We start from the raw sequence: 25,759 nt of genomic DNA on the forward strand, positions 1-25,759 counted from the left end.
AATTTCCCCGTCTTTGATATATTCACAGGAAGGGCACACGCCCTACATAATTTGTTTCATCTACTGGCCCTACTAGTGACAGGTAATCTCCTTTTCTTCCCTGACCCCCACCCACTATATAAACTCTGGATTCTAACTGTGTATTCCAATAATCTGACGAAGTGGGTCTTATCTTATTAATAAATTTGTTAGTCTTTAAGGAGTGTGACAAAGTCCTGAGCAATCCCTCGTGGGTCCTGCGCTTTGGGGTGGTTAAGGTAATGCCTCAGAGGCTCACTGTGCCCCTTTTTGTTCTGCTTCCAGAGCAGGGCACAGCCTACTGAGCCATACTCATCACAGTCACAGTCATAAATTGGGGGGCAGAAGTCCCCACATGAGGCTCCCCCTGCACCTTCCGAGATGTCTTGGGGAGCATGAGGTGGTCTGGGGGGAACCCGGTCCCCTCCCACTTGATCCAGGTTCCGTTCCCGGGACCCTGGGCAGCTGGTGCTGGAGGGGCTGTCTCCCTCAGCTGAAAGGGCAACAGCTTCCTCCCCAGGCCACTTTCCCCGGTATGTTTTTCCTGTCGCTCCAGGAACCCTCCTCTCTTGCAGGGCTCTTCTTTGCAGACCTTTCCTCCTTCCTGGTCTGTTACCTGAGCGAAGCCTTTTCAAGGGCTCCACAGGCCTTGGTTGGCTGCACGTGCTTAATTAGCCTTTGGGCCTGGGGAACATAAAAGCACAGACCCAACTGCTCACGTACAGGACCTCCCCTAGGCTACTATAACCTGCTGTGAGCTGTGGTCTGTCAAAGGAGGTACAAGACTGCTTATTATTAGTGAAGCTAAAGACCAACTTGCCTACCATTGTGAGTCTATTTTCATAAGCTAAGCAGAATTGCTTCCTGGCATAAGAAATAACCTGTCTAGGAATAGTTGCAAGAAATGTGTTCCCTGGGTAAAAAAGCAAAATATGTCAAGTGTAAGCAGTGCAAAAAGAAGATGCAAGGCCTAGCTGCAAGAATGAAACATCACAAGGAAACCTCTTGTTGGGAGAAACTGATGTGGATACAGCTGAGTGGATCAATGGATTAGTAACATAAATAATTTACTCTGCAATGCATCATTCTTCAAGACTCTCTGCCTTTTAGCGTAAGTGTGATTTGACAAATAGATTCCCAAGCGGTTTGCTGTGCTGAATGTTGATAGAAAAAAAGCTTAGCATAGCTAATCACTATGGCTTGTTTAATCAGTTAACGAGGTTCAGAATCTATCACTCAAGTATCCAATATAGAAAGCTGCTGTAAGAAATCTAGAGGTGCCAGTTGCCACTGAGTTTTATTTTCTTATTTTATATTACACAACACATGCCTCTTATTTTGCAGTATCAATGGCCACAGACCATAATGGTGAAACCATATGTCTGTTCCTATTTCATTTCAGCATAACTCAGCTTTTTCAAGGGAATCCCATTCAACACTTGTTTTCTCAGAAAACAGAAGTGCCAGTGAGTTCAGTGGGGCTTACTCCAAGATTACGTGCAATCGAAAGAACAGTGAGTCTGCTTTTTTTGGTAACTTGATTTAAATCAATGCTTTTTTTTTTTTGTTTAAATCAATGCACCCTGTTACAAGGACTAGGTACATGTAACAAAACTTATTAATACTTCAATAATTTTAATGCAGTGGATGAAGTTCTGGGTCAAACCAACATACAAGACATACAGTTCACTTTCACATTACATGAATTGATGGTAATTATAGTTATTAAAAAGCGCATAACCCCTTCAATATAATTACAGAGTAACTACAGCGGGCCCCTCAAAAGGGTAGCTCTAACTGCTAAAAGTTAGTCAGTTTAAACAACTGTATTTTCCGCACATCACCCCTTTTCTTTTCTGAGACTTACCTGTTCACCTCCCGAGACACATGGCACTGCTTCCCATCCCTCCACTTCCAGGCACTGCCTTCTGCTGGGCTGGAACTCTGGCCAATGAACACAGCATGAGAGGCTGCTGCTGCTCCCCCTCCCTTCCTCTGGTAGCTGCTTCCTGATCTTCCTGCCCCCAGTAGAGCCTGTGGTCCAGATCGGTAACACAGCTTGCCTGGTCTGGTCCCTGAGACTCAGGGCTATGCACCGTCCATCCCAATTAGGGGCCATATTCTACAGAGGGGAGCCCTGAGCCTTGAGGTCTGGATCCAAATAAGCTGCACATGGTGATAGGTCCCAGTGAGAGTGCAGGGAACTGGACTCAATGACCTCTGAAGGTCCCTTCCAGTTCTAGGTGATAGGTACAGTGGGCCTGTGTTCCCCACCTCGTAGAAGGAGAGAGTGAGATGATTGTAACAGCTATGCCAACGATATGTTGATGACTTCCTGCATTGTAGCTCATCTTGCCAGTACAACCTCTCTATTTTACCTTAATTCATGACTTGTCTCCATCAAATGCCAGGAATTTAGTTAAATAATTAAGGCGATAGCAAGGGCTGCATCAACTCTCTCTTCTTCAAGTTGGTTTGCAATTTAGGGGGTTTGTTTCTGGACTCTCATCTGCACCTGGAATCACAGAAAGAAGCTGTGACCCAAAGCGGTGTTCTTATCGGAACGAGCAATTACACGCTTAATGGTATATGACAGCTGGATACAGTGGAAGCCACTATCCAAGACAATAGGTTGCATGCAAGGCCAAGCAGAAGCTAAGCTCTATGGACTGAGTAGTTTTTCTGTGGACCGAATACAAATGCAGGTGCTGGAGGACTGATTCAATGCAGCTGCCTGTGCATGAAAATAACCAAAAAAAGTCAAGAGAATGCCAGCAGGTAGAGAGAGAAGCAGTGGTGAATGTGGTCTTTGGAGGGAGCAGAGACAGAATTCCTTGGGCCTAGAGCTGATTGGAAAGACAGGTGATAAAACTGTGAGCAGGGAGCTGCCTCCTGTTGTTTAGCATTGGTAAATGAATAAGATCACACCAGAGAAACATGAGACTCATTTAATCAAGTTCTCTTCCCTCTGGGAACAAATCAGTAAGATCCAAAATACCGGCAAGAGTTCATCAGAAAAAGACAACAAGTCGCTCTCAAAGATGGTATTTAAAAACTGTATAGCCCAAAAGCCCTTTGCATTGTAAAGCTCCCTAAAATGAATCTTAATTTGGAAAGCATCAAAATCGAACAAATGTTTAAGTTACAGATGCAGTTTAGTAGTGAATGTAACTGAAACTACAAAGTGCCAGCATTAAAACACAGAAGATTGCTTAAGCAGTGTCTCCTTCTCCCCTATCTTGAATATATAGTCCCAGTGCACTGTGTGCCATCTTGCTCAGTCCCAAGGATAGAAGGTCTAGCTGCCGCTTGTATGGGTTGAACCTCTCTAATCCAGAACTCTCTCATCCAGCAAACTCTGCAATCTGGCATAATTTTAGTTGGCTGGATGACCACTTACCATGAGGGTGTGGCCAAGTTTTCCATGGTCCCATAAAGTTTGTTTACATCCAACAGTCCTGGCTCTCAGTGTTCTGTGCTGTTACTGAGCTGTAATTTACTCCTAAATGTTTTCTAAGAGCCCAATCAGCAGTAGAAGTGCTGGGTAATGGGCTAGACAATATTGACCTCACATCATTCAGCAAATTCTCTCAGCCAGAACCAGTCAGGGCCTGAGGGTGCCAGACTAGAGAGGTTCAGCCTGTCGTGCTGCTGGAGCAAAACCAGACACTTCTGAAACTAATAAACTCTAAAATAGACTAGACAAGCTCTTCTGTGGGGTGAATGAAAATACACCTGATATCACGACAACCAACTGGCTAATCTGCAGAGCTGCATGACCTGTATGGAACACTGAAAATACAGAAAGAAAAACACAAACACCATTCTTCTATTTTCTTTTTCGGTAAGCAGCTGACTCAACTGAAAAATGAATTACTTTTGCAAATCAGCATTTCAGATTTTTGTTACTACTGGCAGCTAATGCATTTGGCAGGACAAAAAAACCATGTGAAGGTTCAATACCTTTAAGCACAGTGACAAATGAAAAACCGAAAAACAGGACAAAAATACTAAAACACTATATGAAGCTAATAGTTTTACATTCTTAAACTTACTAAATACTTTTAAAAGCACTAGCTACACATTTTATAGTTTCTGTAAAGTGCCTGCAGCATTCTCAAGGAAGAAATTCATGCACACATCATTAGAGTTCTGGGAATTCTGCCTGGAAACAACCTGCTGACCAAAAAGCAGATTTAGATTAAGCTGAAGTCAATGGAAAGATTCCTGTTGACCTCAGATCAGGCCCTCATAAAAGATATTACATGAAGTCTGCACCAGGGGTCTCTAAAGTTTTACTGTAATACTAATAACAAAACAATATTAATGTAGTAGACAAGAATTTTTACAGCAATTCCAAGAGGTAGCTGTGACAGGGTTCTGTCAGAGAAGATCCCTTAGGAATGTCCCTTCACGTGCTGATCATGCCACCGACACCTGCCTTCTTGCTCTCTGGGGCTCCCTATCCCCCTGTCCTGCTGGGACAGATGCTCAGCTCTTTCCCAGCCAAACCACAGAGCTGGGGTTACCACCTCCTAGCAGAGCAATCAAGTCACTGATTTAATTCAGCTCAAGGAGGATGACGCTCTAGGGCACAGCACCTAGGAAACCAACCCCCAGAATGGATGAAAACCCCAAATAAATTTCTCTCTCTCTGTGCCAAAGTTTTGCATAGAAAGAGCTCATCACATAAACCCCCTTTATCAATGAAAGGGGAATGTGCACAGTGGCACCCCATCCCAGGTATAAAGGCTTACACTGGCTGTGGCCTTTAAAAGGGAAGTTGTCTCTGCTGCATCAAGTGTGACCTGCAGTGACGACCTTATAATCAGGCTGCGTCTACATTACCTCCCTACTTCAAAGGGAGGATGGTAAGTAGGGTGTTGGGAGTTTATTGATGAAGTGCTGCAGTGCATATGCAGCACTTCGTTAAGCTAATTCTCCCCCGAAGCAACTCCAAAGTGTTAAACTCCGAAGTGCTGACTCACATCTAGCCACGAATCACCCGCTGGTACTTTGAAGTGCCCAGGGTACTTCGAAGGCCCTTTACTCCTCAAAATTTTGAGGAGTAAAAGGGCCTTGAAGTACCCCAGGCCCTCCAAAGTACCGGCAGGTGAGACGCGGCTAGACGCGAGCTGGCACTTCGAAGTTTAAAACTTGGAAGTTGCTGCGGGGAGTGGGGGTGGGGATTTGCTTAATGAAGTGCTGCATATGCAGCATAGCACTTCATTAATATTAAACTCCTAACACCCTACTTACCATCCTCCCTCCGAAGTAGGGAGGTAGTGTAGACAAGCCCTCAGTGTTTCTTTGATGAGCACTTCAAACTGTCCTCTAAATCCTTGTGTGAGTTCACCTGAGAATTCTGTGAATTTGCTGTAGTTCATAAAATTGTTTTTGGCCATGAGTGCCCGTCAGCTGTCTATTCTGAACTGCAGGTTGTGGAGAAGTCTTTTCCACTAAAGAAGTCCTAACACTTAGCCTCCATCAGAATGGTTGGTCTAAGCTAGAGTCTGCTTTTCTCCGACACTGCCTGGATCACCACCAGTATGTTTGGAGTTGGATGAGTACCTAAAAATTCTAGCCCCCTGGCAAAATCTTCTCTCTCCACTATCTTGCAGGTAGAAGCATGTGTCAGACAACCTCTGGTAGTTCCATGATGGTCTCCTTAATAGGCAACACTACTTTGCTGGGTCCCATATTCTGTCCAAGTTTGTTAGTAAAAGGGGATGTGGACTTCTTGCACGTCCTCTAATAAGACTTAGAGCTTTTCAGTCACCCATTTTAGTAGCTCCTGAAATCATCAGGCAGAGAAGGTGGGACACCTATAACTGCCTCATCTGCCTATGATGACAAGGAGTGTCAGAGAGCAGTGGTTCAAAAGCTTCCTCCAATTCAAGCTCTTCCTCCTCTCCTGTCGTCTCATGAGAAGGTTCTACTTCCTCTATGCGAGGAGAGGCATGTTGCAAGTCACTTCTGGAACACGTCAATTTGATGCAACAGATATATGCCAGTGAAGCCAGGGGAAGGGGTCAAATGGTAGTTAAGATGGCCCCCAAGGCATGGGGTATCAATGTTCCTGTGGAGCATAAGCTGCTTGCTGAGATCTCAGTGGAGACCATGAGACTCTGGACAGCCTTCCTGGACTGAGTTGCCACAGCAGTGGGGGAGGTGACAGTCCTTCACCCAGGTCTGAGTCCACCCTGATCTGAGTTCACAGATGAAAAGGTGGGATTATGTCCCATGGGTGGCATCGCTGGCACCGTACGCTTAGTCTCTCTGATAACAGAAGATATTGGAGGGTGAGCTTCTGCCTAGTTTGACAGTAAATTTGGTTTAGTGAGACCTTGATTTATAGAAGATCAAGGGGAAGGACCTCCCCTCTTCGGAGAATCCTGGATAAATGGAGCCAGAAATTTGGGCAAGAAGGGTCCGAAACGACAGGTGACTCCATATTCTGTATGACAAGACGTCTTGTTGAGTGAGGTATCTGCCCTTTAATGAAAAGGACCAAGGGTTCCTTTCTGGTTACATTGTAAGACTCAGCTTAGCAATAGGTCTTGATACCAAGGTCTCCTTAGTCATATGTCCTGATACTGGAGGTCTCAGGTCAGATTATGTTTTTTTCCTTCAACAGTATCTTGGACAGTACTGGTCCAACCAATGGTGTTTGTTTTTCATCAGCCTTGCTTTTCAAAGCTAGAATTTTTGTGCCAGCCTCTGAAAACAGGAGTTGTGATATTGTGAAACGAAGTCCATGTGGATTTATAAGAGGAGGCTCCTTTCTTAGAAGAGAGTTCAGTCAAATGGGATTATATCCCTCCTCTTGTGGGTGGCTTGTCCCTCATGTTTTTATTTGGAGGAGGAGTCCCTACTCCTACCCCTCCCCGAAACCGCAAATGGAGGCCATAGAGCCTGTCAGAGAATTCTGTAACCCCTCAGCTCAACACGCAGTGGGGGGCGTCAGGCCCAGATCAGAATGAGGCTTCACAGCTTTGTCGATGAGGAACCTCTGTGGTCAGCACTCTTGTGCCTCATGGCTCTTGAAGGAGAAGACGAGACTGTTGGCAAGAGGCATAATTTTTAAAGTCTGGGTCCTGCAACACAATCACTTTGAAGAATATGGATGGGGCAGGGGAATACCCTAAACTATTTACTCTAACTCTAAAAGCTATTATCTTACCAAAGCAAACCAACAATTATTTATATATAAACCCATGAAGGAAGGAAGTGAAGAACACTACACCATCCCTTCTTACACTGGTGGCAATAGAAATGAACAAGACAGGTGGAAACTCTGTGCTACAACTTAGGCGCTTAGTCTGAACTATGGAAGGGGTGGGAAGTTATGGGAACTGCACAGGCACAGACCAATGGACACTTCTAGCAAAAGATGCATGAAGCAAATACGTCCTCACAGTGGAATATGGATATAGACCATCACTCAAAGAACCCTGCACTGTGCTCATTAAGGCTCTGCACGAATCTGACCACCCACATGACATCTCTGTTTTTTATTCTACATCCGCATCTTTACAGTACTGCCATGCCAGAAGTTCAAAGAAAAAAAAAATAGCAGTCCAGCAGGAATCAGGAACTTAAAAATAAGCTTTTTTTTAAAAATAATAATTTTTGGTGTTTTTTCCAACCTTCTGATTTCTGATCCTTTAGCATATATTCATTTCTTGTTTTCAAACTTCTTCTCTTCAACCATACAGGTAGAAACTAATTAAATGTCAGCTGAGATTTTCACGTAATCACTTAATTCCAGCAGCTGTAAGAAGGGTACCAAACAACAAGAAACTAGTGATAAAAAAAAAAAATCTCAAGAATTGGCAACATTCTTCTTACATTCTGGGAATGCAGCTTATGTTACTACTCCCACATGTTCCCCTGAAGGTTCTTTCATCCTATTCCATAAACATTCTTCAGGATAAATGATTTTCCGGTTTATATAAATGTTTATATAGAACAAGCATCAATTCACTTTACTGTCTCTGACTTTAATCAAGGTGGTACTGCTTTCTCGTACTTTAAAATGGCATTTTGCAAGGTATTACTGGTGCTCTTTTGGTAGGTATGGCAGTAGATATCCAAATGAATCAGACACTGTATTTTAATTCCTTACTGGACATAGGCATACCTTTGTTATATGTTACAACAACTGTCAGATCACTTAAGAAGAGACAGCAGAAGAAAAAGAGGTATATTGGAGAGGTCTGAAACAGCATAAAATAATCTGAAAGCATTTCTACACCATTTGAATACTGCATGTGCAATACAGCTTAGCAGGTGAACAGGAACAGATTATGTTGAGTTACACCTTAAGGTCACTGATGCATAGCATTATCATGCTTTAACAATGAGGATGCAATATTTTGGATATTCGTTTAGCTAAAAGTATAAAATATATACAAAAGCGTAAAAATTTCATAACAGCCTTTGCTAATGTAATGATACTGCTATATGAAAAATATGTCATTGGAGAATTAAAGGTATTGTTTGTTACACAAGTGCTTCAAGGCATGAACCATCTCCAACTATATAATTTGCATAATGGGCACACAATCTAGACTGGGTGTGTTCAACCAGCAAATGATATGAAATCTTCAGAGCAAAAACAGAAACAAATGTTTAGTAACATTTACTCAGCAACTAAATTGTCAACATGAGAGACTACTGATATTCTCAGCACAGAAACTGAGCTCCCTATTGCAAAATGCTCTCATGGATAACCCTGTCTGGTCCAAAGGCTGTAATTTCTTAGAGTTAGTAAAGAAAGAAAGAGTTTAGTTAACTGTTCATGTTTCCTGAGGTATGTCAGTATATGCATCATTGCCCAAAGATTTATCAACTGATGGAAGTTGTCTGGTTTTAATTTAGAAGTATTTTTGTACTTTCCCCGCATCCCTATCATTCAGTTACTCATATTCTGTACTGTGTGTTAATCGTGATGCATGCAGAGAAAGGCCAATCCTTTATATTCACTCAGGGAAGAATGGAATAAAATACATTTCTTTTCTAGAAGATTCTGCTATCTACAAAAACAACCAATGAATACAGGTGCAACAGACCATATTTATCCAGTAGCCAATTCACACTTCCTACACTACATAGTCCAGATTTACTTATCTTTGGATAAAACGGTGTATTGAGACACCTCTGGCTACCCTTGAGTGACTCTAAAAATGAGCTTGTTAGGCTTCTCCCCAGCAGTGGGTTCGTAAGTATTACAGTACTCCATCATCCAACAGATCAAATTACCATAGGACTCGGACTCATTTCTATATAGTAGTGAAATATCATTCAGAATTATGAGGTTTTTTTCCTTAGAATGCCAGGAAGGGCATTTTCTTGACATGGCATGGTGCCAAGCATTGGGGGTGGAGGACTGTGTATGTCGAAGATCAGGACATCAAGATAAAACAGCCCACCACAGAAGTGCTTGAATGGGGCCAGCCCTGCATGGAGCGGGATGGAGAGCAGTGCCATGAATTCGACTGTTGTCATGAGTCAGATCGATGCTGCCACAAATGGCTGTGGTGGAACTCCGAGCAGTTCTGGGACTCTGAGTGGACAGGCACCTGTGACAGAATAGGCGGACCCAGAAGGCAGACTTACCCCTGGAGATGCACCAAGGGAGAGAGGCCTCAGTCTGCGTGGAGGACTGCATCATCTCAATAAGTCCCAAGCCCGCCTGGTACATGTCTGGTGCGGCGGAAGGGCCGAGCAGCTCTCAATCTCCTCCTGGTGACTCAAGGAAAACTGGGCTCAGTGCATGGGATGCCAAGGCACCGGTGTCAGGGGCCCCTGCAGCTTTTGGGTGCCACTTGCATTGATTGCACCAAGGTCAATGGTACTGGTGCTGATGAGTTAGTCGTCTACAGGGCCCGTACTGGAGAGTGGGAGCAGCACCAGGCTGGTGGCTTCAGGTAGGAAGGAACAATCTTTCTTCGGCACCAGGCCTGGGGTCAAAGATGGCACACTGCAAATTGAAGAACCCTGTGCAGGCTTCTGCCACGGAGATTGAAGTACTAACTCTATCAGCTGACTGAGACTAAAAGCACGCTCCCTATGGGACCAAGGTTTCAAAGCCTTGCAAATTTGGCTCTTATCTGTCTGATGACCTTCGCCCCACCTACTTCCCAAGACATTCCACCAGCAGACACTTTTCCCATTGGACTGTCCCCCAGCCCGGATTTCTGAGAGAGGGGAGAGGCAGGCAACCATCTGCAAAACCAACATCAGGACATAGGTAGAGGCATCCAGGGGCAGGTTGTCTGTCTGGATAAAAGCGCAGGCGGAGGCAACAGGAGCAGTATTGGCACAGGCAATGGTGCTCTTCCTAACCTAAGTGGATATATTAAGATTCCCTATCACACTCTGTTTGCAGTCCCTGGTCACTCACTCCCTCTGGCTGTTAAGCCTCTGGCTTTTAAGGTCTACTCTTTCAGGTCAGCCCTACTCCTCATTAACCACACAGGGGAAAGGTGATCACCAGGCTGACCAAGGGGAGCAAAGATGATCAGGAGTGATCAAGGGATTAAGGGCTCAAACAGTCCCTAGACACACAATCGCAACTGAGCAAGGAACTGAAATAACATGAAAAGAAAAGAAAACACACACACACACACACAGTCCAGCAAACTCACACATCCAAAGGTTAATACTCCCACCTTGTTCATTAGAAGGGAGACCTTCCCTCCCCCTCAAACTTCCCTGTTCAGCAGGTGACATCAGAAATCTGCAGCTACCATATTAAATATTCAAGAAAGTGTCTGTTAGGATCGTCTCTTAAGTGGGTCAGGGAAAGGTGAGTATGTAACACCAATATTTCATAATCCATTAGAACTACCCATTCAATTCAATTAAATAGCATTTAATTCTTCAGTAACACTATTTGTAGTTTTATCTTCTTTGCATGAACTCTGTTTTAATTCTTAATATCTTCAAGTGTTAGTCACTGTGTTTTCTGATTTTGGTTTTTAAGTAGCCACTGAATCTATTAAACTCCACTGCAAGTTACTTACGTATTACAGCATTTCCAAATGTTGACAAACTGTTTTTGAAAACTTCCACCGTATATTGTGTGCTCTGCTGTACAAACAGGCACCACACTGTAACTATGAAATTTAAAAAGCCAACAAAAATACCAAAAGGAAGAGCATTTATTGCTGCTGCTGCTCTTTTTATTAGCTGTTTCTCCATGTCTAACCTTAGCTGCCAAACACAGTAGGCTCATTTGGTTTTAATAACATGAACCACTTGTTTTGGAGTTGGAATGCTCTGTTTATCTATCTATCAAACAGACATCTGGTACTATTCCTGCTTCTAAAATGCTTGATAAACAAGTACAGGTTCGTACCTCCCACATCCAGCACCCTCAGGACTTGATCCACTCTGAATGAGGGAATTTGTTGGATGAAGAGGGGTCCCTCGTCTCGCTCCCCCTCCCACATCCAGTCCTATGAGCCCCCTTACCTGCAACTGGTCCCTGGCCCCTTGGAGGCTGGCTCCAGCCCCAGCTAGGGCTGCAGGCACAAGCCACCGCCAGGAATCCAGGACCAGCCCCAGCCCCAGCCCCAGCGCCAGGACTAGCCTCAGCAGGGGAGCCACACTGCTAGCACAAATCCCAGCCGGAAAGCCAGCTTCAGTCCCAGCAGGTAAGCCAGACCTAGCCTCTGCTGGGGAGCCAGGCAGCCGGATCCAGCACCTGCTGGGCTGGTGGCACAAGTCCCCGCTGGGGAGCCAGGACCAGCCTCCCTCTGGGTAGCTGGTTCCAGCCTCAGCAGCAAAGAAACACCAGGGATACAAGCCCCAGCCTCTCCTACACAGGGTCACCAGACCCCCCTTACTGGGCTCCCACCAGGCATGGAACCATCTGGATTCTCTGATCCAGCAGCATCCATGAACCTGCTGGACATCGGATGTTGCTGGACAAGAGAATTCCAGTTTTGAGAGGTTCAACTGTACGTCAAATAGTCTCAGGAGGTAGCTGTGCTAGTCTGTAGCTTCACAAAAAGTCCTGTAGCACCTTAAAGACTAACAAACGTAGGTGGAAGATAGTTATCTTTATACCAGCACTTCACCATCAACAAATGAATTACTCAGACCAAATAGCACTATAATGGCAAAAATGCTTCTTAAAACATCCAATAACAAAAACCCTCCAATAAAGATACTGCCCCAGCAAACACACACAAACTTCTCAACACACCACAATTACAGCTGTAAACTACATTTGGTTAAGTGGATGTTCAGGGAGCCAAAGAAAAAACCCACAAGCAGCAAAAAGAATAGCTTGTGCACAACATTTTAGCTATCAAACTCTAGAGTTTAAACATGAAATAAGTCCAGGATATCACAGTAAATGAGGAGTCAGACCAAAAACTAATAGATAAAGAGACGATAAAAATACATGGGACTTTTAAAAAAAATCTTGGAGCTGAAACGAAAAGGAAATAACATGAATTTTTAGACAGAGTGCTTTAAAGAAAATTCTGCTTGACAGCTAGAGAAGGTCATACACTCTCAGGGTGCATCTACACTTGCATTCCTCTTTCGAAAGAGGTATGCAAATGAGGTAAATCGAAAATGCAAATGAGGTATAAATTTGCATATATGGCACCTCATTTGCATGTTCCCATTTCAAAAGAGCTTCTTTCAAAAGAAGAAAGCTAGTATAGATGCTGCTCTTTCAAAAGTAAACCCCTTCTTCGAAAGAATCCTTCTTCCCATTAAATAAATGGAAGGAGGATTCTTTCGCAGAAGGGGTTTACTTTTGAAAGAGCAGCATCTATACTGGCTTTCTTCTTTCGAAAGAAGCTCTTTTGAAATCAGAATATGCAAATGAGGCGCCAAATATGCAAATTTATACCTCTTTCAAAAGAGGAATGCAAGTGTTGATGCACCCTTACAGTCTATGGCCAATTTTAATTAAGACTTACCTAGCCCTGCCTGTGACCAAACGCAGTAAAATTAATAGAGCCCACATCTATTATCACAATAGTACAATGTTGCTAGCAGCAAGTTAGAGAACTTGGATGATGTACAAATACAGGGAAAGCATCAACTGATGATAATCTGCTCTGTTTGCTCCTTCCAAAGCACTTGGCACTGGTCACTGTGAGAAAAGAGGTTTGGGCTTTTGGTCTGACTCAGTAAGGCTGTTCTTATGTAAGACACTTGCATTTGTTTAAACTGACTAGCTGGCTCCACAGCCCCACAATAATGGCTTCAACTCAATTACAAGTAAAATTCCATTAAGATACAGCTTGTGCATTGGTATGTACTTATCTGTTCTCCTCTTAACCTAATCCTGAGCCACACACATTTCTATATTCATTTTATGCTTTGAAGTACTGTCACACAAACGTCAAGCACGGGGTCTTGCTGACATCTGAGTAATTGCCAAAAGCATGAGATCCATGAAAGGGATCCCATGGGGAAGTTTGTCCAAAAAGAACCACACTTCAATAGATTGTGTGTGTTATCAAGTGCCTGTAGCATATGTATACATCAGCGGCAGAAGCTAATTGTAATCCACAGCCCTTACCCTGTGCTTATACTGGCAAAGCTCTCATCAACTTCAATGGCCAATATGTCAGAGCACTCTTGCTGACTGAAAGTGGAACATGGCAGGGGGGGGGGGGTCCCAGCCCTGCCCCTCCTCCCGCATGCAGCATGGGAAGAAGTGGGAGCTTGGGGCCGGGCTGGAGCCCTGCCGCAGTACAGAGTCAGGCCCACCCCTCCCCCCCGCCGGAGCCCACTCTGCAGCACAGGGCTTATAAAGCAAACTGACAGGCATGTCACTGATGGGCTTTATTTATTAATGAAGCTGTTGTAAATAGGACTATTAGTGACTTTAAAAAGTATCACCAGCACCTGGACCATACATAGAGGTCAAAAGGTTAAACTTCAGCACTCTGCTACAGAAAGGTTGCTGACCCCCATGCTAAAATAAGGACTGTAAGATTTGTCCCCAAATGTCAGTTTCACCTCCTCAACTGTACTGGGGGAAAAGGCAGAGGAGAGCTGAGAAAACAGCCAGTTCCAGGACTGGAATAAAATTTGCTTTTGTTTGCTGAACAGTCAAACATGGAACACATCAATTTATTTTCATCTGTTTTTGCTGACAATTTGCATGAACTGCAAGGGGAATTTTTTAACAGGTTTATTTCATCCACAGGTTCCACTTGGGCTTCATTTTACATGGAGAAGGTAAATAAAAGCTCACTCTAGAAGATTTAATTACTAATGCCTATAAACTTGACACAAGCTGAGAAAAATCTAGGAATTCTAGGGACTTTACTAGGAAAGTTGGTTTTTACTGTTGAAGTAGATCTGGCTCTTGGCTTTGGCCAAGTTCCAAGATTTTGAAGAGGAGTTGGCTGGCTGTATGCCGTTTTTACACCTTTTGATCTTGGGGCCAGTGAGGGAGTTGTTCAGTTCACAATAGCAAATTAGCTGCAAGAGCACCCAAGGTTCTGTTCTAACACCTGGGAATGGATGGAATGCTGTAACACTCTGTCAGAGTCCTTTACGCAGAGCTCAGAGGTGGAGGCTGCCTGAGATCAGCTACATCAGCTTTGTGCCACTGAAGGATTCCTCTATACCGAATAAATCCTTAGCTGGACACTTAAGTCAACTTTATCCTTTTTTGTTCTTTCTGCCATCACTATAGTCCAAAGGGAGAATCAAAACACCAGTGTAATAATGTCTTGGAAGGCAAAGCAGTGAGCACAGCTCACTTGCTTTGCTTATGTTTGGGAAAGCTGCTGCTGCTGATGACCTATTTTGAAGTATGACTGAGAGCTACTGCAATTTATGAACACATACTGGGTAGTTCTCATTCCAAAAATGTGCCCTGTTCTGAAAGTACTAGTTTCAACCCTTCATCTCGGGGAAAAAAGTCAGTACTACTTCAAAATATTCTTATCTGGTACTTAAGCAGGCTGAATCCCAAAATATAAGAAGAATCTCTGCACAACCTCTAAGCTGACTGTAAACTGGGCCTTGGTTAACTTTTTACCATAAATTAAAGATAAATGATTACTAGCCATTACTTATGTTAGTCTTGGGCAGCTGATGACTGTTCATGAGTTCAAATGCACAACCACTTATAATTTTTAAGGAGCTTTTTAAAGAAACTGTATAACATTAGAATCAGCTTGATTCTAAAACTTAAAATCTCCAAAATCCCTTTTCTATGTTTTTGTTTCATTTAGAGAACTCTGTAATTCTCACTAATTGGTATCACAGACATTAGAGAAATATCAGAAAGCAATCCAGTAGGTTGACCACAGAGGATTTAAACAAGTCAAAGTACAACTTCAGGAAAAGTGGATTCCAAGATTGCATGAGACAGCCATGGGCCTCTGTGGACAACTATGCATTATGTACATTAAAAATAACTGCATGCTGACAGATGTAGCAAATGAAGAAGCTCTGTTACAATTTTTTACACTATTATTTTAAACAATGGATGTAAGGGCCCGATCCCACCTACCAATTTACTATGTATGTCCTTCTCCTTGAAATCATCCATCTATCACTACAAAACTTACAACTCCACCAGCATAATGTTTAGCTTGAAATAAATATACAAAAACTTCCTGAATGAGAATCAGTGTGCATGTAGTTTCTTGCCTCAAGCAAATGGCAATAGCCGATGCTTCAAAGGAAGATAAGTAACATTTTCACTTACCCAAACATACAATGCTACAAAATCAACAGGACTTAACGGGTCTGAGGGAAGACTATGGCCCCAAACAAATGGTATGAAGTATTTGTGCAATAAATAATGCCACTTTTGCAGAGGTTTTCACCAACAGGCGTGAACGGAAAAGTAAGTGAGGGCTGTGCATGTGCTGCTGTTTGGGCAATCGAGATGCTTATATACCAGCCTATGCCCTCCCAATGTTTTTAATGCAGCAATTGGACAAGTGCTTCAAAATGTAATTAGTACTTACATAAGACTACATTCTGTTGCCCTGCTGTACTGTTTATTTAACCGACTAGTTAACTAGCTGGACAAAATTCCCAGGAACTTTATTAGTTGCACCAGCACTCTATTCAAGTCTGAGCATGGCCAGGCTGCACAAAACATCTCGTTCACACCCCAAAGACTAAGCATGACGACACAACAGGACACGGATGGACTTACGAATACCAGAAATATTAGTAAAACACTGACACACTTCAGACTACAGGATTTGTCATCAGAAATTTGAAACTATCTGCCAGCTGGAAGAGGGGTGAAATAAAAAAAACTGGATAGACACCACACTCCACTAAGTGACACTAAAAGGCAGAATGGCATTGGGAAGCTCTAAAAAAAGACTTGCAGATTAGCCAAGAATCTAAGAGAAGAGAACTAACATATTTTTCAGAATCTACTAACTATGCAACTGTCTGAACTGGTGCTACTGTGCATTATGGCACATGTTCCCCAACTCTTCTCTTGTGTAATGGAAAACTCCTGAAATAAGAGAAACAAAATACTAAATATGGCATACCAACCAGAAAAAAGTTTTCAAGGTTATAGCAATCTATAGTATAGTCCTTTTCATATTGCCCTGGGAAGGCTTTTCTCAGTGGTAAATCAAACATGAAAACTATGGGTCAGGAATAAGCATGGCTTTTACTTTGTCAAGCCAAAGGCTCACAGTGGAGGCTAGACCTAAGAAATTCTTTGGTCCCTGAATGGTATGGTGGGTAAAACAGAAGCACTAGACTGTACCCAAATAAACAAACTACTGTCTTTCAGGGACACATAGGAAACTGCAATTTTTCAAAATAAAAAACATTATTTAGTGTTATCTTTTTACCCTAGCAATTATAAATGGAGAGTTTACTTAAAGTTATTGTATTCCCTCTGCTAGGCCTAAAAACATCTACCTGCAGAACAACTCATGCAGGAAATTTGGATTACGTTATTCATGTGATGTTAACATATTATTGTGTCATTCGAGGCAATTAGATACAAAATAAATATCCACAGCCAAAGCTAATCTGCAATCGATAAAACGATAAGTGTGTCAAGTGATTTATTCCTTCTTCCTTCCTTTTAAAATCTGTTACGAGTAATAGAGAAATATGAGAAATGATTTGTGGAAGGAAACATCTTAAATTGTTTATCTTGTCATCATATGCATCATTTGCACTGTACACAACCTGGCAAAGGAAACATTTATGTTACAGTAACCCCCTAGTACGCGTGTTTTCGATTTGTGCTTAACTTGCATTAATGCAAGTTAAGTGCAAATGAAAAGCACTCCAGCCCCCAACGCCCCTAGCTGGAGGAGGCAGGGGAGAAGTCCCACAGCAGTGGCTGTCTGCCCACCAGGTTCCCCCAGACCGCTACTGCCATGGGGCTTCTCCCCTGCTTCCCACAGCTGGGTAGAAGCTGTGCCACAGAAGCTGTCTGCTCACCGGGCTCCCCCCAGCTGGGGGAGCCACGGAGAAGCCGCTCCTGGCTCCTGCAAGCACAGGGGAGCTGGGAGTCAGGCTGCAGCCTGGTTCTCAGCTCCTCCCGCTGACTTATGCGAAATTTGAATTATGAAAGAGTGTGCAGGAATGCAACCTTTGCATAACTCAGGGAACTACTGTACTGCGATATTAACACATCACCATACTACCCTATGCATAAGAAAATATAATTAACATGGTCAAATTAATAGCATGACAGGACTACTCTTTTTTTAAGAAAACATATTATATTTAACTCATAAAGCAGAAAAGAATACTGTCATGATGGTCTTATGTGTCTTTTCTGAAAGTTTTAGAGATAAGGTAACACCAAATTAGGTTACATAGAACCATATACATATATTAATGGCTAGGATTGTACCTGGATGCACAGAAAACCTCAAAGCACTTTTGCATAGGCCACCCATAATCTTTGTCCTTGCATTCTTGAAATGCTGTCCCTAGAGGGGAGTTCTTCATCCAGAATCTAGTCAGCTGCCATAGTGAGATCCAAGATCCTGAGAGGGGACATGAGGGGTTGGGGGAGCTAGAAAACCTGGTGTGGCTGCCCCTTCTTCCAGTGGGGGGCCTGTATATGGAGCTGAGGGCTCCGGCCCTCAACCTGCCCACTGCCTCTCAAGTTGGTGGAAGCGTTCCTGGTGATAATACACACCACCGAAAGAAGGGCAGGGTAAACATGACCCATTGCATTCATTACTTCAGCTACTGAGAGACCACATAAAGGTAGGTCAACTTAAGTTTACAGTGTGGGCACATCCTTAGTCTCATCTGAAAAATCAAGAAATAGTCATCTTGATAACCATTTCCCTTTAATAATAACAGAGAGTAAGCCGTGCTAGTCTATACACTATCAAAACAAAAAGCAGTCAAGTGGCACTTTAAAGACCAGCAAAATAGTTTATTAGGTGAGCTTTCGTGGGACAGACCCACTTCTTCAGACCGTAGCCAGACCAGAACAGACTCAATATTTGAGTCTGTTCTGGTCTGGCTACGGTCTGAAGAAGTGGGTCTGTCCCACGAAAGCTCACCTAATAAACTATTTTGCTAGTCTTTAAAGTGCTACTTGACTGCTTTTCATTTCCCTTTAAGCCAGTGCTATATTCTTAATATTTACTCTTAGATAATTTTTTTTAGCATGGACCACAATTTCACTGAGTTCATTATTCTGCATCTTTATAAGGCTTTTGAAATACTACACCTGCTGAATATTTGCTGTTAAATTAAAAAAAAAGGAAACTAAATAGAAAAGATACAGTCTGAAGGTTTAGAAACAGTAAGTCAGCCCTGTTAGGCTGTAGCATTTGTGAGCAAACACTTTTCAAGAACAACAACAATTTGATAACATTTCCTGAAGTGACCAAGTGATAAAATGGTTCTGGAATAGACGGCCACTGAGTATTCTATTGTATGTATTGACAAACTGTTTGCTGTCACCGAGTAAAAACAAGACTGAAATCCTCTTCCCATGGACTTCACTGAACCAGTGAAGAGAAAAGAAATTGCTCTCTAAGGAAGAGAGTTAAGAGGGCTAAATTGAACTTTCAGCTACATCAGTGTAAAACTCAGTGGAGTTATTCCACATTTACTAGGGAATAATATGTGCTACCAAATACAATTTATTCCAGATATATAATAGTAAAGCAACTGGTAACTTCGATATGGAAGGAGCTCACCTTGCGTGGGGGTGGTCCATGATCATCCATGTAAGTGGAATTTCCTGGAGGGGGGGAAAAATACAAAAATGATGCAATGCAGTATCAAACCAGCAAAAATAATTTAGTGCTATCTAATGGGTATTAGTATGTCTCCCAATGATTCTGTTTTCTCACAGGGGCTAAGTCAAACATGCACTTGTTAATTTTTTCTAGGAATGATTTGACTCATCCACATTTTTGATAGACAGTTGCAAAAATGTTAGAGTTTAAGTGCAAACGAAATGGTCCAGATGCCTGAAATGGGACAATCATGGTACCTTTACTTATTCACGGTATTAAAAATACAATTTATATAGGGACAGAACTGTAAATATTTATAATTCATGTATCTCAGTAGACACAATTAGTTTAAAACAAAAAACCAAAATATAAAATTATTCTGGAACTGGCTCCTAGATTTTGGTCAGGATAAGATGACAAATATAGTGTGATACTTGCTCTAAACTGTCAGCATTTTCCTGTACTGGATTCCCACCTACTGATATGTGATTTGTTTTCCCATCTCAGAATATTCAGAAGGTCTGAACAAACAATACTGGTATATTTGCCATCCCAACTTGCGCTCCTTTCTTATGCCAAAGTAAAAGCCTGCGATTCTCAAGCATTTTCCAGTAAGTTACTCCAATATAAAAGCACTCACCCACAGGATTTTAGATACACACAAACATACACATGCAGCATTTCTTCCTTAACTTACTTTCTGTTCCTCATATCAAATGGAAATCTTCCTAACATACAATCAAAGGGCAAAAGAATAACGCAGTCTCTATCAGGCTGATGGCTGCATTCAAAGCCTTGTAATCTCAGTTATCTCCAAGCCCAAAACGGTATGAAAATCCCTCTGTCCCCTGGAAGGGGGAAGAAGAGAGTTGGGAAACAGCCAGAAGGTCATGCCCTGGAGAGGCTGCTGCATTCAGGGAAACGTGCAGGTCCAAAATCCTGCAGAAGTTAGAAAGAGGTGCAGACAACAGATGACACACCTTGCAAAGAGGGCGGGCAGGAGCTGGACTGAGTTAACTCCCAGAATGATTAACAGCAGGCGCCATGGTGGTGAGTCTGTGCTATTACAATATAGTTTGCCAAAGCCCTGAAGTTATGCTAATTCCACTCTTCCAGCAATAGCCATTAACTAGGTTTGCCTACAATCTGGCTCTCAGCACACATCAGTTTTCATCAACAATGAACAGTTTGTACGGAGTAGCTAAATGCATCCAGCAATCTACCCTTTAATGAATGCAGCCAAGAGACTAATATTATTGATGTAAAAATCACTTTTTCAGCTTTTCATTTTCTTTCTTGCTCTGTTTTAAGCACAGACATTTATTAGGCAATGCAGACAATTATTAAATAGGTAAGCACTTTAAAATTGTAGCTAATATCTGAAAAGAAGTGACTGACTAAAAATATTAGCCATGTAATGGGTCTTTTTGAAAATGTGACCTATTATTGAAAAAGGTATGTTTAGGCCTTCCTATACACACGTGCGCACGCGCGGGCACACACACGCACGCACGCGCACACACACACACACCCCCACTGTAGTTATTCTAGACATTTGACTTTACCCAAATTAAAGAACTTTAATTACAGTTTTAGAAAACCGCAGTCATGGTTAATTTTGCTGAAAAAAGGATCTGAATTACTGTTTTCCTCTCTAAATTACTGTTTTCCAGTTTGTAAACATTAGTGCATTCATACTATATACTGTAGCTTACAGCATGTTGCCTATAAGGACTGAACCAGAAAGTATGAGATTTATGAAGAAAATCTTTTGGATATAGACGTCAAAATTGATTTTTGTCAAAGTATCAACATCTCATCTTTTAACCTTTCGAGTGTTTTAGCGACAAGAATTGTCTTCATATCTGAGCTGGCACAGGTATTTCATGTGCTTGATTTCTTTTTTAAACCATATTTTAATTTGAGAACCATGTTCTGGAGTCTACTACATGTTTTTAAAAATAATGAGCCAAATTCTGAACGGATGTAATGAAAGAGTTTCATGTACAATGAAAGTCTCTGGACAAAATTAAACAGTGAAAAGTGGTGACACAAACTTGTCATCAGACAGATAAAAGTGGTGAAAGTTTAAATAGGATTGATTTGGAATCCAGAGAGGACGACTTACACCACATACCCATTTCCCACTCCCAAAAAGGTTGGGAAGGAGGGTGTAGATGAAGTCACAGTGGGGAAAATAAATTCCACCCTCAAGTTGGCTACTTCTTGCTACACCTCAGTCTTCTGCCCCTCTGGTACATAAGTCAGAACTGTTTTGAACATGTATGGAATGACGAATGAGTGCGCTACAAGGAGTCCTCTTCTTCACTGTAGCAAATGTAAAATAAATGTTCCCTTTTGATAAACAAATGAAAAGGGTTTGGGCTTTTTTTTCCCCCCCACCCAAATAGTCCATATGCTATCCACAGCATGACAAAAAGTAATGAGAAGATGTGGGAATGCAGGGCATTGATAGGAGAGGACAAACTGTATGGATGGTATATACTCATCACTGCCTTCGCTCCTGTTGAAATCCTTTCGCAAATATTTTGACTGATCACCAAATCCCAGGATCAAGCCCAAAATTCATCTTGAGGCAAGGCTTCTATATGAACATTACAATAGATAAGAAACACCTATGCTAGGAAATAAACCTGCAGGAAGTTGAAAAACTTGATAAGAACTGTAGCCAGACAAAAGTCTCCCCTGTACAAGCCAGCTTGCTTGCTGCCCCGCGCCCCCCACTGAGATGCCTCAGAGCACACAGGGCACTGAACAGCTGCTGACAGCAGAGTCTTTGATGTCTCTCATTGAGGCCCAGATGTGCTAGCTCATGGCGACCCTGAGAAACAAAGTACAGATAAAAGGCTAACAGGCCAAACTGTCAACGAAGGAGAGGGGGACCTCAGGAAATCACCCCAGCTGGCATTGATGGATTTGATGCCCACACAGCCATCGCAGAAGAGGAATCTCCGCCCCTGTAAAAGAATGTCCTGTACTCCCAAAATTGCTTATCTCCTGTCTTACAAGTGCAAATTAAGTAAGAATTGCCCTTGTAAAAACTGGCGTCACAAAAGACAGACCAGTACAATCTGACACCATAGATAAGAAAGAGAATACGTAACCTAAGGGGTAGAAAGATGGACCCAGCAGCACTCTGACTCTGAGTGCATTCCCACCAACTACCTGCTGGTCGGGTCAGGTGATTGCCTCCTGAGGTCCGCAACTGGGGACACCCAACCTCGTATTCGTCTTTCCACAGAATTGAGTGACCAATCCTGGCTTGGCTACACAGGTATCGAGAGATGCAAGGAGGGTAAGATACACCCACATTAAGGTCTCCCTTTTGGTGTACACAGATAAAGAATTAGAGCTCTGTAACTAGATGTTGTCGTATTAAGATATCATTGTGTTAGATGGTAACAGATATCTTTGTATTGGACTGTAACATAACCTGTTAACACCTGTACCCTGCTAGCATATAAGAAGTAGACAATAGCCTTTTGTAACTGCACGCTTATAACTGTAGCTTAATAAACTTGTAACTGGTTAAGATCTGAGCCCGACTGTTGTTACTCTCTGTCACGGCAACACAGCCAGCACAATAAAAAGAACTTTAACCGTTTGGTTACCACAGCCTGGCCATAGGTGAGAGTGCTAGGAGCTCCCTGCTCCAGCAGTAAAAAAACTGGGTTGTTTAGGACCCAGGGGCATCCGTCAGCCTGGCCCGGCTGCCCGCAGTGACGAGCTCCGTGCTCTTGCAGTTAAAGACTCAGATGGTAACAAGGGCATAGTTGGTACCCGGCCACCGGCTAACAAGAACAAAGTAAAGTAGAAGGGGCCCTGGAAGGCTAAGTGGTCACTGAACCTGAAAGACACCTACAGGGTGCGTGTGTTCCCTCTCTCTCTCTCTCTCTCTCACACACACACACACACACACACACAGAGAGTTAAACAGTGGAAACTTTAATAAACACATCAGGAAAAGGCACTCCACAAGTTGTTTCTTACTGTAAGAAATTAAAAGAACTGAAAGATTCAGCTTTTCAGGCCACAAGAGACCAGAACGATCATGTAGGCTAAAAGAAAGATGTTGTACAGTTGAGCAGCTTATTACTAAGGTACTGCAACATAAACACTACCATCGCCACCTTGATAAGACAAAATAGGTATCTCTGTATACCTTACATGAAGCAAAGAACAAGAGGTTGATTTTTCTGTGTTTATACATTACAGCATCAGAAACAATTAGAACACTGCACAGGCACATGAGCACGTTCATAATCTCACTGTAAATATCAACAAAAAGATAAAGTACTTCCTGGGGTGGATAGGTATGATAATGGAAGGTGTATTCCCCAGTTTTCATTTAAATCTGGGTCCATATTTCATTTTTTTGACTTTTTTAGGCGTCTGTATTTCAAAGTAACTATCCATTATAGGGCATCATTCACTCCATACAAATGAATATGCGATTGTACACTGAAAGCAAAGACAGACAAGACATGGAAGGGATTACTCGGTCAATTTTGTTGTCTCATTAAGTGAAGTCTAGGAACTTTCAATTTAACCAATTATAAATAATTCAGCTCTGGTTTACTATTTATTACATCATTTTAACAGAAATAGAGAATAAAGCACTTAACTCCCAGAAATACACAGTACTGTCTACTTGGCAAGATCGTTTCTGTTGTAACAATAAACAAAAAAAAAAAAGTCTATAACTGGACTAGTATCTTATAAAAAGGATGTATCTGCATCTTACATATCAATGAAGACGTATCTGCAGCTTACGTAATCAATTAAGAACTCCAAATTTAATAGGAAATCTTTTCTATTAAACCTCACTATGCATAAAATAAAACCAAAAAGTTATTTTTGTATTAAGTATAATTACCATAAGAGACACCAATGTAAGAGCTTAACAATTCAGCAGATCAATCAATACCTTTATATGGAAGGGGAAGCAAGAGTCTGTCTCTGCAAACTTCTATTGTAGACACCGCTTTCTTGGATTTGTTTTTCTAAAGAGTCTATTTTAAAGAGGGAATGGGATAATCATGAAAACAATGCATGCAAGATTTGTGGTACCAATTCCTTCTATTAGGTAGACCATAAACAGCTGTTTTAGCAATATTTCAGAATTTCTTCAAATGTCACTTGAGATTTGGAAATGCCATGGTATACAAAAAAGGAAAAGTAAAGGAGGAGACCCCCATTTTTTTAAAGTTAGTTCAAGTTCTGGACCCAGGCTTTGGTTGTGTTGTCACTAATTTTGTAAATGAACTAACTTGTGCATGTAGGTATCACTGCCTTCTACAGTATAGTCATAGTTACTATACTGTGTGTCATAAGCCCTATCCTGCCAAATATGTAAAGAGATTCTATTTTACAGTCAATGGTAAATGCTTGTGCTTTCATAACAAAGAAAGCAGAGTTCTTCTAATTCTTCACTGTATACAAAAACACTTCCATCAGCCAAATGCAAAAGAACCTAAGTGAGAGAGAAAGAAAAAGGAGAAAGGAGAATAGAAGAGTATATCTATACCAGTAGCCAGAAACCCTCGGCACGGGTGCCAAGAGTGGCACGGGAGCTGATTTTCATCGACTTGTGAGGTGGGCGCTCCCCCATGCCCCTCCTTCCCCGTGCAACTGGGAGCTTGCTCAAAGCCTGTGGATTAACAAAAGACCAGCTAGTGCTACCCACCACCACCTAAACGGCAAAGCTCTGCATCTTTATTTGTTTATTAATGAAGCTGTTGTAAATAGTACTGTTAGGGTGCATCTACACTAGCAAGTACATTCGAAATTAGGATCACAAGACCGAGTTCTTTCGAAAGAAGCCGCGGAGCATCTATAATGACACGGCGCTCTTTTGAAATTAACTGTGAAAGAACTCTCCTTTTCTTTCGAAGTCGGTCCTACATTCCCGGGATGGGAAAAGCGCCCTCTTTCGAAAGATAATTTCGAAGGAGTGCACGCGTAGACGTTCTGCAGCCCGCTCTTTCAAAAGACCAGGTGCTTCATGGCCGCGATCAGCTGGCAGGTGGCAGCGTCGCTCACAGCACAAGCGAAACTCTATGGCTCCAGCGTCCGGTCGCCTTTCAACACGCAGGGTCCCAGAAGCCCTCAGGCAGGAAGCTGAGAGCCTGCAGGCAGCAGGGAGCCCAAGCTGCTGCTCACGTAGCTCCCAACCACAACGTCCTAGGGGAAGCCGCAGCACCTCAAGCACCATGGTCAGCAGCTTGGACTCCCACCCACCCCAGGGGCCATACAGGGACAGGGAGAGTTCTCCCAGGAGGGGAGCCAGCCCCCGAAATGTTGGGCCCCCTCCTAGACAGAGGCCGAGCTGCAGGGCCTCCTCGCCCTGTGCGAAGATGAGGAGGTCCTGCAGCAAACGGGGGTCCGGCGCCGGAATGCTGCAGCATTTGAGCGCCTGGCCAAGGGCTTCACTGGCTGGGGTCACCCCACCCAGACCCTGGACCAGGTGAGATCCAAAGTCAAGGAGCTCTGGCAGGCATACTGCCAGGCTTGGG

General features: G+C 42.7%; 1 protein-coding gene across 1 annotated transcript in view; it reads right to left on the reverse strand.

The window, feature by feature from the left end:
- The window catches only part of UST (uronyl 2-sulfotransferase), a 250,940-nt gene that overhangs the window by 158,679 nt on the left and 66,502 nt on the right, over nt 1-25,759 (reverse strand). Inside the window, exon 2 of the mRNA XM_074990414.1 lies at nt 19,182-19,225. Within this exon, the coding sequence (XP_074846515.1) occupies nt 19,182-19,225 (44 nt within the window). The remainder of the gene's footprint in view (nt 1-19,181; nt 19,226-25,759) is intronic.

This window comes from Carettochelys insculpta, chromosome 3 (genome assembly GCF_033958435.1).
Source record: "Carettochelys insculpta isolate YL-2023 chromosome 3, ASM3395843v1, whole genome shotgun sequence".
In the NCBI taxonomy this organism is placed as follows: Eukaryota; Metazoa; Chordata; order Testudines; family Carettochelyidae; genus Carettochelys; species Carettochelys insculpta.